The sequence below is a fragment of the Bidens hawaiensis genome, unplaced genomic scaffold (genome assembly GCF_021521415.1).
Source record: "Bidens hawaiensis isolate Kalapana, Puna unplaced genomic scaffold, B.hawaiensis_p1.1 tig00015956_1, whole genome shotgun sequence".
NCBI lineage: Eukaryota > Viridiplantae > Streptophyta > Magnoliopsida > Asterales > Asteraceae > Bidens > Bidens hawaiensis.
This window is the reverse complement of record NW_027492437.1, coordinates 97,122-111,894: the sequence shown is the minus strand read 5'-3', so window position 1 is coordinate 111,894 and position 14,773 is coordinate 97,122. Positions and strand designations below refer to the sequence as shown.

General features: G+C 39.2%; 1 protein-coding gene across 1 annotated transcript; it reads right to left on the bottom strand.

The window, feature by feature from the left end:
• Positions 1-1,527: 1,527 nt before the first annotated feature.
• LOC143550211 (importin subunit beta-1-like) lies at positions 1,528-4,238 on the bottom strand. The gene is made up of 2 exons (XM_077040907.1): positions 1,828-4,238; positions 1,528-1,742 (listed from the first exon to the last, which is right to left on the bottom strand). Exons 1-2 carry the CDS (start codon positions 4,236-4,238, stop codon positions 1,544-1,546), a joined length of 2,610 nt encoding a protein of 869 aa, XP_076897022.1. The 3' UTR covers positions 1,528-1,543.
• Between the last annotated feature and the right edge of the window lie 10,535 nt (positions 4,239-14,773).

The following is a 14,773-nucleotide window of genomic DNA, read 5'->3' as shown; positions in this document are numbered from 1 at the left end:
ATTCACTGTAGCAAACTTAAATTTAGTTAAAATAAAAAAGATAAGGCTAAGTTTAAAGTAGAAGGTGAGCAGAAAACAAAATTAACCGAATAACCAAAAAAAGCGAATCAAAGCATAAACCAACAGTTGACTTTTTAGTTTTTCGAAAAACTGATTTTTGGGTTTAGGTTCGGTTATCCAATTTAAAAAAACTGAACCGATCCGATTAATCGAACCTGTGTTTTCTACGTGTTTTTTAAGATGTTATGACCGGAAACAAAACACCAAAAGAATCTACTATTGACGGTAATGAAGATTGGGTCTAAATTTTCATAATATATCAAAATATAATATAAAGATAAAACCAGGTATACAGATTGGGATGTGAATGCTTAACATAAGTAAACCTTTCATAAATTTTCACACCAACTCAAATTCGCTTATGAACATCGATACTCATATTTCATAATTAAGTTATGTTATTAAACATTTAAACCTAAGCACCTAACCAAAGCATTCACATTAGATGTTTCTATGCTATTGGTGGCATACATGAACTTAATTTCTAGAAATTTGTGTGTTGGATTCAAAGCCTACTAGAACTCAACTACACGAAAGACTGATTGCTAATCCAAAGATTAGTTCTTCACTAGTTCACTTCTAATGATTAATAAAGGTTTTATTTAGGATCATCAAATTGCCAAAGCACATATAGCAACTCCAAAGGTAAAAGCGTCTACTTCACTTTGTTCTAGCCAGCCCTCCTAGTGATGAGTCTTTTTGTTAAATACTATGTAGAAATCATTTCTTTCCTCCCATCTTAAATTTGTGCCAGATAATTGTTAGGCTCAACTAAACAAAATTAGACAAATATGATTATATATATATACAACAAAAGTCAATACATATATGAACACGTACAGAAACTAAATGAGTTTGGATACTATCATATAATAGGAAAGTAATAAAACAAAAACAAAAAAAACAATAAATATAATGCTTGCGTTCACAGAAATCTATATCTGATAGTTGTGAAGTTTCAGTTCAGAAACCAAAAATTAATAAATAATAACAGCCACAAACAAGTTTTACAAAATGAAACGATGAAGATTTCAAATCCTACTTCAATGACAAGTTGTGACACACACACCACTTGCGTCGTGACGGTGATGATAAAACACTATATTTACTTCACCTTTGACCAACAACCCTTTGTATGACCCGTTGACTTGAAAAAGAAGATGCAATCTGACTTTGGCGGTAACAAGACACCGACTGATGCATGACTCAAAATTGCTCCATCCAAAAAATGAGAAAAGGAGAAACATAATAAAATAAACTGATGCGGTAAAAATGAGGGAATAACCGGCTTGTGTATTAGTGTATATAACAAACAGAAGAAAGACCCGAGTGCAAGCTCTCACAAACATGACAGCCGACTGAACCCGATGCAACACTCAAAATTGACCAGGATGACACAGATGAGTTTAGTTTCAAATCAGACATTACTCACCCATATGCATGCATGCAGGGACAAAGAAGCAAGAAAGTATGTACCGAATGCTCAAATGGCAATAGCCCGACTGATTGCCAACTTGGCCCACTCAGCAGATTCCTTAATCAGATGATCGTCTGAAGATAAACATTCGTTCAAGAAATCTTTGCTTGAAAGTGACTGCTGAATCAACGGCCCGGCATTAGTTCCAAGTGTATCAGCTAAATCTCCAAGCACCCCAATTGCAGTTTTCATCACCAATTCATCCCTAAGAAAACCCACATAATATTAAGTCAGAAACAAAATTAAAAACAAAACTTTGCCATACATCACAAATAAACACAACTACTCACATGTCTTTCTCCATATAAATCAGATCAAGAAACTGGACAATATGAGGAGCATAAGGAATCAGCAGCTGAGTTTTAGGAGAGTTCTTAAAACCCTGAAAGATTCCAGAATATGCTTCCAAGATTCCATTTCTCAAAAGATTGGTGTACTCGATCATTTCATCATCAGCGCTTGATGTGTGAGCAGATAACTCTGCTGCGCTTTGGAGCATAGGCATAGCGTACATCAAATACTTCTCAAAGTTCTCACCGATCGCCATTGCAATATCACCAAAACATGAAAAAATTGGCGGTTTGACCGATCGGTGCAACTGGTTGCTCGAAAGATCTTTGAGAAGCTGAGTCATGATCCCGTCACACCATGGCAATACCTTATCTTCCAAGGCCCGACATATGTCACCCACCACACCTACAGTTACCGCACACACTTGATACTCTTCAAAATTCTGAAGGCCCATCTCCAGATACTTGTAAAACTCAGGCGTATACTTTGCAAAATCCGGGCCTGTTGAATAAGCTAAAGCTCCAATGGCAAGCATCGCTTCTTCATGAACGGTTGCACTTCTGAAAGCAAAAACCCTAAGGAAAAGATTCATGATTTGATCCGCGTACTGCATGAAGAGAGCCTTGGTATGCTCAGACGATCCTAACTTCTGAATAATCACCTGTAAGCACCCACAGAGTAAGCCTTGTAGCTCATTCTGTTTTTGTCTTTCTTCCGAAGAAAGGCTGTGTTCTTCAAGGGTTTTATGAAGTTCCATCATGATAACAGGAACAAGCTGTGAGACAATGTTCGCTGTTTCATCAGTAGAGCACCTCACAACTTCATTCAATGTTTCATAAGCAGCGGTCCTTAATCTAGACTCACCAGCATCTTCCCTGTGAGTAACCGACAATAAAGATTGTGCTATTTCTTGAAAGTAAGGGGTCAAAGGAGAAGTTTGACCGATATCCCCAAAACCTTGTGCGAGAAAATAGAGGGCCCCACATGCTTTCTCAGCAACATTCGGGACATCCTTCATGCTCTGGAGAAGAACTGCAACGATCGGTTGGCAGTTCGCTTGAGTAATAATAGGTGTCTCCATAGTTGAACCATGAAGAAACTCAAATATTCTTCCAAGAGTCCAAGCAGTTGTGTCTTTTACATGGTTGTTCGGGTCTTTCGTTAAAGCTGTAAGCATGAAATTAAGAGCAACATTAACAAGCGGAGTTAACTTATTAGGCGATGGGCCATCCAAGATTGAACCAAATGCATAGGTGGCCGCTTCTCTTTGTCTCCAGTCAGGTTTTGTTATATTCTCTTCAATGAAAGGCATCACAAGTGGAACAATGTCATCCCCAACCGTTCGAGCCACCAACCCTAGGCACGTACCACCAGCCATAGCTAGATTCCAAGCACCTTCATCTAGATCTTGATCTTCCTCTTGCTTCAATAACGTCTCCAGCAACATCGGTACAAGTGCAGGTAAAGCTTGCTTTATAAAATAAAAGCAAGGAATATCAGAATCACCGGTGAAATCACCACCATAGTCTTCCAATATATCAATTTCCTCATCACATATCGAGCTCCAGAACTCAATAGCTTGCAAGGCAACCGGTTCTTCATCTTCTTTCACCGCTTTTGCAGTAATGTTAAAAATATCCTGCATGTACGGAGCTATTTTCTCATAGTAACTGGATGAAATAGAGACCAAACACTCAAAAGCCGCCTGCCTAATCTTCACTTCCGGTGATAACGTCGCCTCACAAACAACTTTCATAATATAGTCTCGCTCCATATCGTTTGAGAAATTCGCTTGAGCGAAGCTAAGGGCGTTATACAATGCATGCGTGGCGGCAAGCCTGACATCATTACTAGCCTCAGACGGATTCATACCTTGAACGACAGCCGTAAGTATCTTATTGACGTTATCTTGCTCAACAGCATCCGGTGAAACCTCTTCACACAAATATCCAAGTGTTTCTAAAGCCGCCTGCTTGACATGAACCGGAACCTGGTGAATACTCGATAGAAGGGAAGCGATAAGTTCAGGCCATTGCTTCTGCGGTAGCTCTATAGCAGCAACTTTGGCAATCACTTGCGAAGCAGTCGATCTGGCGTCATAAACAGGGGAAGACAGCGTCTGCAACAAACAGGTCTTTATCTGCGTCTTAACGCCCGCGTCAAGCGACAGCCATCTTTGAACAAGCTCAAACTTCCTATGCTGTTCTTTTGCATCCAAGGCGTTTTTAAGTATCAAACCGGCCAGCTTCCGGCTGTCAACGGGCTTATCCTCACTAGAGAGCTCTGCGGAAAGAGAGAGGAGAAACGTGGCAAGATTTTCGTCCTGGAAGCGCTTGATGCTTTCTTCGGCGTGCTTGCGAACGGACCCATCAACGGATTGTGCGTTCAACAGAATTTGAGTAACTTCCATTGTCACACACTCTTTCTGATATAACTATTAATAATCACAAAGTCAACAACTGATTAGTCAACGCATTTCATGAAAACTTCAATCAATCAATTGTTCTGTGTAAATGAATTAATTAAGCATAAATCAATTTAAGAAAAGAGATGATTGAATAAAAGCCATGATCCAAAACATATTACAGAGATGATTGAAGGAATATTAATTACTTACGGCGGATCTAAAGAGAGAGAGGCGAATGATTGATTGATCGAAAAGAAAAGCAAAAGGAAGAAGGAGAAGAATTAGTTAGTTACCTGGTGATGAATTGAATGAGAATTTGGGATCCGTAATAATAAACGAACAAAACGGCGCTTCTAGAAACAAACCCTAGAGAGAGAAATCATTTTGGTTATAAGATGTGTACCAATATTCTTACACTGGAACATCGACAAAAATAAACACGTCGTGATTGTATGTTTGAAATCAATTAAAACGTATTATATTCAAAGATATAAAAGAAAAAAAAAACCAAGAAAAAGAATATAGATGATTATATGGGTAAACTTAAGGTGATTGAAGAGTAGTTATTAATTAAATTTACAAAAGAGAAGTATAGATGAAGGGTTAAATTTGTAATTATAATTTAGGTTCATAATTGCATATTTGAGTTATACTCTTATGCTTAATTGACTTGTACATTATAATAAACACCTCAAAATAAAACAAAATTCACATTGAAACGTCAACAAAAATAAGCATGTTGCAATGGTAAGTTTGTTTTTGTTTAAAACACAATATATTAAAAGATATTGAAGAAATAAACATTTTAAATGAACTTGCCAATTAAATGGGTAACCGGCTCCTCGCTGTCGTGCCATTTGGCGGGCGTGGGGTTGGGTTTTATCCGGTGAATCCCTCAATAGGTGGTCCTCAAGGGGCTCCGTCCGTCCGGACTAGTGGCCAGCTCGGGCTACCTTTAGCCAATGGGGGCCGCGTACGGAGCACCCGGCGTTACTTAGTTGGTCGTTCAAAAAAATGGGTAAAGATAGAGGGTTTATGTGTAACTACTTTATAAATTAATAAAGTTCTATTGAAGTTGAAGGATTATTTTTGTAACTATTTTCTAAATTAAGCATTCTTAGCCGTTTAAGATGTCAAAGTTACAATATTGTCCTTAAATTTCTAAAATTTTATGCATTAGTGATTGTATTTATACAATAGTGATTGTACCTCTTAAAATTTAAAAAGTCATTCACTTATCTTTATATATAGTATAGATTATTATTATTATTATTATCATTATTATTATTATTGGATTCGGAAATATATGAGTAATCATAATCTTAAATATATATAAACGAAAGCTCCCTAAATTCTCTCAACCCACCAGATTGCTTTATTCTTAAATGAAGGTTTCTCATGCATTTGACCCGAATTCATAGGTATGGGTATCACCAAACCCATATAGCCTTTAAACGGGTTATAAGATCTCATTATATTAAAAATTAATCTTATTAAATATTTGATATGAAATCCTATAAAATAGGGATATACAAAAAAGTAAAATCCATTTTTTTAAAAGATATTATTTATAACTAAGAAACAATTTTATAGTAAAAGAATAATAAGCGGGTTATGGGTCTCACTAAACTCAGATAACTTTTAAACCGGTATACCCTCTCATTTATTTATGAAACCCTTTTATCATTAAATCCTAAGTATATTATTAACTTCCTTACAATAAATAAAATTAAAATTCAAAAAATATATAAATATTATAAACGAATAATATAAAACAATATATGAGTGTCACACCCCAACCTATGGCGGAAATGTCGGGGTGTGAGCCGATTGCCCATAGCTCTGAAGGTACTATCTTGAAATTATAAAGCGACAATATCTAATTAATTTATTTATTATCAAACAACATTTAAGTACAACAAAAATACAGAAAATTACAAATACAAAACCAACTATTCTTGTATATGTTTATTATCCTAAAGTAATCTCTACGTGAGCTTCAGTTCGATAGGCAATCCAATCTATAACCTGCAAATGCGTACAAATATATATTTGCCAAAAACACATGTTGAGTGAGTAGATCACCAGTTATGACGCAAACAAAAATGGTAATATATAATGATATAAATGAATGAATAAAAATAGGCAAAACTGTTATCTATGAGTATAAACAATGAAATCGTTAAGCAAGTAATGAGTGTCGGTGAAATCATTGCCAATGCGATCGGGCTCCGACCACGACGACGGTCGTATGATCATACTATAATGAGATTATGTTGGACCTCTTCGAATGCGATTCAAGTAAGCAACTAAGAAAATCAGATTGAAGTTTAGAAAAATCTTTTTTCTGTTTGAAAGCTTTTTCATTCTTCTTAAGAGTAAAATTTTCAGATTATATTCCTTCCATTTCTCTAAGCAGGTTACTATTATGTGATTTGTAGAGATCTACTTTATTAACACAAGCTTGAGAACATAATTGGGAACTTATATTTCAGATGAGTTGGAGGGAGTGAAAGCCATGAAAGCAAATTGAAGCTCCTTAATTTGTTTCTTAGCAACATTTTCTTCTTCAGCAATTTCAATACGAGTAAAGTTTGCAGTCTGATTATCAATGCTGAAGGGTGCCATCTGATCGTTCCAGGAGAATTGTTGAGCTACATTACCTAGCTCTCCTTCAGCCGTACCTACCCTTTCTCTGTTTCCTTCCTTTGCTGGGTTAGTGCATTAAAGAGAAAAATGACCCGACTGGTGACAGTTATAGCACCTCAGAGTATCCTTGTTAAATCCTACTTTCTGAATTACTGGCACATTCCAGTTGTTTCTGCCTATTCTCTTAGTAAATTTCTTTGCACGAAACACTACCATGGCTATTTTCCAAGAGATGTCCATTTCCTCTACATCATCAGGATGAATTTGATCCAGCTCAGCAGCTACTACAAGTTGAACCATATTTCCAACAAACAAAAAGTGTTGTAGCAATTCATGAACCCCACATTAAGGCGATGTTTTCCTAAGTTTCCTTTAAAATGGAGCGAATCATACTGGGAGATGGACTAGAATATGCAGCCGAAGGCTGGGGCTTAGCAGTTGAAACAATTGGTTGAGAAGACTGAGGAAAGAACACGAGAGTTGGTTGTGGTGGTACCTGTGAGAATTAACCCTGAGTAGACTTGAACATTGAGAAATTATTCTGAGGCTGATGTTGCTGAGTATATGTAACGATTCCGGCAAATCCAGGTATACCCTAGCCGGAATATACTATTTACGTGTTATTTAATACTGATTATATGAGTTATAGTACGTTTATACGAGTATATATGATTCATAGTACGAATCATACTCGATTATATAGTGAATCGTATTGGAATTACAATTAACCAATGAACGATTATTGAAACCCGAACGAATCGGGAATTACATTATAGACGAAGTATATAATGTTTAAGTGATGTTTGCGAAGTATTAATGCTTCGGGTTAGGTGAATTATAGCACAGAAAAAGGATTTCGATTTAATGGTACGTCGGTACGCTAAACGAAACCTTTAACACCAAACCAAGCAAGAGACGATCAATCAAGCCGAAAAAGATGCGTAATTATTAATAATATGATGTTTTAATGTCATGGGTTAAGTTTTTAAAGTTTTTAAATCAGTTTTATGTAAATTTTATTTTAACCCGAAAAACGACCATTTTATGCTCGTTTTAAGCCGAATTACGAGTTTAAACGAGAAACGAACTGAACCAGACTATCCACAACATTATCCGGATTGTGTAATCCAAATGTGTGGCCATGGTTTGAGATGTGGGCCCCCCCCCACACCACCACTTGGCCGGCCTTGTTATACACACACACATTCCATTTTTCTTTTTTTTACTTCACAAACTCTCTCAAATTCTCTCAAGTCTTCAAGTATTCTTCCAAATCATCAAGTTTTAACCAAAATTTTCAAGGTATATACATGTTTTAAGGCTTGATTCTTGTTTATAACTCTATAATCTTGAGAAAAGGAAGTTTCATGTGAAAAATGGGTGAAAACCCGAGATGGAACCGATTCTCGTGTGATCAAGGGATGTATACAAGTTATACAAAGGATCTTGATCCAAGTGATGAGTTAAAAGTGTTTAGAACGAAATTTTACGGTTGAAATATTGTCAAATGAGTTTTCCATGTGAAAGACGGGTGAAGCTCGAGATGAAACCGACTCTTGCATAATCAAGAGATGTATACATGTTATACAAGGGATCTTGGTCCAAGAAATGAGTAAAAAGAGTCGAGAACGGATTTTTACGGTTAAAACCTTTGTTTTTACTTAAAAACCGACACTATGAAAGAAATGGTTTGATTGTTGGTATAGTTTGCTTGGTATAGTGTTATTGTGCTTGTAAGTGTTGTATCTAGTGGCTAGCAAAGGCTAGAAACCCGGATCTTTGCGATCTAACGCTAGAAAACACAAGATAGTTCGGTTTTCGTGTGTATATGAAATTTGGACAGATTGTAGCACGCTTAGATTCGGGTCACGAAATTTCACAGAGATGATCTACACATGAAAATATGAGATCTGTGAATTTTTGGTAATTTTTGGATAAAAGATGAATATTTGGTGAATTTAATGCTCGGTTTTGGCCAAAAATGGTGAAAAATAGCTAAACTTGATGAAAAATTCTGGAAAATTTACGATAAGCTTTTTATAACATATAAAAGTCACCCACAAAATTTGAGCTCAGTTGGAAAAGTCTAAGTAGGCTTTTCGGTGAAACGAGTTCTAGGGCTTTCTAGCTCGGTTTTGGGTGAAAATGGCTTGAAAAATGAGTTTTAAGTTCTGGAAAAATTCCAGGGAGTTATGAGGATGGCAAGGATCATCCCAGAAAAATTTGGGATATTTCTAAAGTCTTTTGGTATTTTTGACATATTTAGTGTTTTAAAAAGGTTTAAAAATAGATAAATAAATGTAAATATAAGAAAATAAATCTGGAAAACTTTTATAAAATGTCTTACTGTCAAAATAAGTTTTGTGCAAAATTTCAAGACCCGAGACTAAACGGGTAATTATTTGTACTAAAATGAACATAAAAACAAATTTTTAAAGCTTAAAACGTGTAAACCGGCAAAACTCGCATAAGCGAGCTGACTGGCATATAAAAACCTAAAAATGGACTATTTTCATAAATCTAAGTAAATTAAGTAAAAATAAATCATCCGAAAATAATTCGGATGATTTGGGTAATTTTACCCGATTTTACTGTTTCCGGCACCTAAATGACGGAAACGGGCCCCGCGGCCAAACGGGGTGTCAAACCGAGCTCTAATTTCATCACTTTAACTAAAATAACATTCAAACACCATTTGTGGGTCGGGTGTGGCCAAACTCATTTTTGAAACTTAAAAACGGATAACCGTGCTAGGCACGCGAGTCGAAGAAAACATAAAAATGATAATTTTGACTGTCAAACTCTAAGCAATGTTACCATCTGAGTCCTTAGAAGTGTCACGGGGTTAACGTTGTCCCCGGATCGAGTACAGTACTGGGTTAACAATGTCCCCAGATGTACCGATTAATACGGATTTAGTTTATGGGAATTATATAGTAACGACTAGATATTATATTACAGATCCAGGCACGTAGCTGTTCATTGTATTACCCACAGACTCACAAAAAGGTGAGTTTTCACGAGCCCCTTTTAATGAACTGTTTTAAATATTTTCCCGGGGCGGAAAGCATGTTTGTGTTAAATTATCTAAGTACATACCGATCGTATGGAAACACTTGTATATTTTTATATATATATATATGGTATGATGCATAGAATAGATAAATTGTTTATCGGGTGGAATTGTTCTGGGGTAACTTAGTTCCCAGAGGGTTATTGGATATATTTCTGGGTTAACAGTGTTCCCAGAGGGTATTGGATATGTTTCTGGGTTAACAGTGTCCCCAGGGGTTATTGGATATGGTTCTGGGTTAACAGCGTCCCCAGAGGGTATTTGATATGCTCTGGGTTAACAGTGTCCCCTGAGGTTATTTGATATGTACTGGGTTAACAGTGTCCCCAGGGGTTATTGGATATGTTCTGGGTTAACAGTGTCCCCAGGGGTCATTTAATGTGTTTTTGGGTTAATAGAGTTTTCACTTACGGGCTTAGCATAATTTCATCATTAACATATGATTTTTATACTGATCTATGGTTTATTTAAATTAGTGAAACTCACCAACTATTCGTAGTTGACCCGTTTTCTTTACATGCTTTCTAGGTATGCCCAAGTTGGAATGATTGATATGTGCTTAACTATCTGTGCTACCTGTTGGAAGCTTGCTGCTCTGTATTTTGTAATGAATATATATTAATGTCTTATCGGTAAAACATGTATGTAACACCTAGACAGTAATGAAACTCGCAACAATGTAATATGTTATAAATTAATGTAGTGGTATTTTCTTTATAAGCAATGCTGTTGATATCAGATGTGTCTGTTGCATCCCGTGTACGTTTCCGCTGCGGTTACGGGGTGTTACAGAACTTGGTATCAGAGCCATTGGTTATAAAGAATTAGGATGTCTGAAAAAGATACCTAAAATATAACTAGTAGCTCAAGTATTATAGGATCTGAATATCAACTAATAATATAACGTGACGAGATCGGGATGAACTTGGTTGGACAAGTGGGTTATTATGGTCCGGAACATAATAACAGACTTGTCTGCACGAGGGAATTCAGGGGAAGTCACGGGGGACTTAAATAGGTAAAATTGGCAACATATGTGTAAATGTATAATAATATTATTATGTGGCAAAATTGTATAAGTAAGTGCATGATTAATTTAATTATGAATTACACTATGGAAAGGGACTATATGTTTGTTAACTTGTGTGCAGGTAAAAATGACAAGAACACCTAGTGTGTCGACGGAAGAGGACCCGGAAGAGGTCAGTTCCGGGGCCTCTGGAAGCCCAAGTTTAGAACCCAGCTCCGAGCCTTCAGAGGCTAGTCATAGTGCCTCTAGACAGACCACCCTAGCTAGGAGTGCTAGTTTACCCTCCCCTGCTAGGGTTACCAGATCTCCTACACCACCCGCACCACAGACCGCCCCGATTCCCCCCAGACACGGTCCCCGCCTCACGGCGCGGATCAGTGCCCCGTATGTCCCGCCCACCGTTACCCCACCCAGATCCACTTACCACAGGGGCGAGTCTTCCCGCCCCCAACCCGAGCCTGCGACCCTACCTGTGTGGGGTCTTCCAAGGCAGGAGCGGGACTTGGCGGCCTGGCTACGTGTGCTCACCGAACAGGTGAACGAGCACTCTGCCGCCCTGGTCGTGGGGGTACAGAGGCGGACGTACCTCGGGGACTGCATACTGGATCACCAGTATGCTATTGACCAGTTAAAGAGGGAGTGCTCATACTCCCACTGGTTGATCGGCCGGATGGAAACCCGAATCCGGGTTATGGTGGCGGTGTTGGTGGTGCTGGTGGCGGTGTTGGTGGGGTTGGTTTACCACCGTGTGTAGATGTGTTAGATGGTAGAATCTTGAACCGCTTTTTGATACTCCATGTGAGCAGTTAGTGGTGATGCTAACATGGAGTGAATCTTGTTTAGTTATGATACAACCACTGGCCCATAGGGGGTCTCTTGTAGGGCATATCATTATCGATACTTTTGGGTATCATTCAAGCACTGACCCATTGCGGGTTATGTCGAGGATGATACCAACATAGGCCCTTTGTATTAAAACTTAGTTATGTAATGATGACTGGGAAGTATGTAAACGGATGTTTTTGTAATATGTACTAATGTTTATTAATGTATGGAATGTGTTTTGTGTTTCATAATTTGGAATGGTATTAATTATATGTGTTTTCTTGATGTTGTGTAGAATGGCACCGAAACGATCAACGAAAATATCGGAAGTAGATGTGAGCCGTTTGATTGCTCAACAGTTGGAGGCGGCGATACCGGATATAGTATCGCGCATCGCCGCCAGTATTAATAATTAGTCTAATACAACCCCTCCGAGCAATCAAACGCCCATAAATAATGGCGGGGAACATAATGCTAATCCTCCACCTACCGATAACACGATTCCGAGTAATGACGCACCGCCTACGGTGGTCGCTACCGACAGTAATGGCCCTATACCTACTGTAGAGACCAACCGCACTGGACCATCCAGGGGTTGTTCAATCAAGGACTTTATGTTATGCAAGCCTTTAGAGTTTAACGGGTCGGAAGGACCGAATGGGTTAGTGAAATGGTTAGAGAAAATAGAGTCAGTGGTGAATATCAGCAACTGTCCCGAGGATTGTGTCGTTAAGTACGCCACCTGTACGTTCACAGACCATGCCTTGACATGGTGGAACACCATAGTACAGACTCGAGGTCAGGCGGCGACAAACCGCATGACCTGGACAGAGCTTAAGGATTTTGTTTTGAAACATTTCTGCCCAAAGAATGAATTGCAGAAACTGGAACATGAGTTGTGGAACCTGGAAATGCATGGGGCGGACCACTTGGGATATACCAACCGGTTTAATGAACTGTCACGATTAGTGCCGTGGTTGGTCACCCCAGAGTCAAAGAGGGTGGAACGTTATATTTGGGGACTTACTCCAGTAGTGAGGAGTATAGTTAACGCGGGAGGGCACCAGACGTATGAGGGTGCAGTGACACAGGCTGGTATTGTCACGTATGATTTCTTAAGGAGCGGATCGATAAAGGCGACAGGAGAGTCGGCTGGGGGAAAGCGAGGTACGTATGACAATAGGATCCGAGAGAAACAGCAAGGTAAACGTGCTAGACCCACTGCCCAGAACTACGCCATGACTAGTTCGGGCGGAAGGCATGAACCGCAGAGGGGAACGTTTCCTAAATGTGGGAAATGTGGTTACCACCATGGTGGCGTGTGCAAAGAGGTGGTGTGCCACCGGTGTGGCAGGATTGGGCACTACGCACCCAGATGTAGGACAAGCTTGAACAACCTGAACCGTCAACCGCAACCTATCCGTGCGCAATCATTTAGGAACCAACCAACCCAACAGCAAAACCCACAAGGAAACCAATTGGTGACCACCAGCCGTGCTTGCTACGAATGCGGTAGCACAGATCACTTTAAGAAAAACTGTCCGAAGCTGAACCAGGGAGGAAATGGGCGGCAACCCGCGGGTCAGGCATCGTCGTCCAACCCGGCCAGAAGCCGAGCTTTCGTGATAGGGACGAGCGAAGCACGTCAGGACCCCAGCGTAGTGACAGGTACATTCCTTGTTTCTGACCATTACGCTTCTGTATTATTTGATACGGGTGCTGATAGAAGTTTCGTCTCCGTTAAATTCCTGTCATTAGCAAACATGCCGGTTAGTGAATCCATAGAACCCTATACTGTAGAAGTTGCTAACGGTAAGACCATGATAGTCAATCAAATTGTTCGGAATTGTCCTTTTATTCTAAACGAACAATCCTTCCTGATTGACTTGTTACCAGTAGAACTGGGTAGTTTTGATGTGATAGTGGGAATGGATTGGTTAGCACGCAACAAGGTAGAAATAAATTGTGAAAAGAAACTCGTCAAAATCCGGGTGTCGGATGACGAAGAAGTATTAGTGCAGGGTGATAAGTCGGGCAATATGATGCCATTTATATCTCACCTCAAGGCGCTAAAATATATGCGTCAGGGATGTGTGGCGTATCTAGCGAGCCTGACGGCCACTGATTCTGAGGAAAAACGAGTGGACGATATTCCCGTGGTACGCGAATTTCCACAAGTTTTCCCAGAAGAACTTCCTGGATTACCGCCAACCCGACAAGTCGAATTCAGAATCGACTTATTACCTCAAGCCGGCCCTGTTGCTAAGGCCCCTTACAGACTTGCACCGTCCGAGATGCAAGAACTATCCAACCAGTTGCAGGAATTGTTGGATAAGGGGTTTATACGTCCCAGTTATTCCCCGTGGGGTGCACCTGTACTATTTGTGAAAAAGAAGGACGGAAGCCTTCGAATGTGCATTGACTACAGGGAATTGAACAAATTAACCATCAAAAATAGGTATCCTCTTCCCCGAATCGATGATTTGTTCGACCAACTACAAGGTGCGAGCTATTTCTCAAAAATTGATCTTAGATCGGGATACCACCAAGTTAGAATTCAAGAGGAGGATATCCCAAAAACCGCGTTTCGGACTCGCTACGGCCACTACGAATTTTTAGTTATGCCTTTTGGGCTAACAAATGCGCCAGCGGTGTTCATGGATCTCATGAACCGAGTCTGTAAACCCTACCTCGACAAATTCGTCATTGTATTTATTGACGATATTTTGATATATTCAAAAAGTAAAGAAGAACATGAGCGACATTTGAGGTTAATTTTGGAGCTTTTGGATCAGGAGAAGTTGTATGCAAAATTCTCCAAGTGTAACTTCTGGTTACAAGAGGTGCAATTCCTCGGTCACGTTATAAACCACCAAGGAATACACGTTGATCCGAGTAAAGTTGAAGCAATTAAGAATTGGCAAGCGCCTAAATCTCCGAAGGAAATCCGCCAATTCTTAG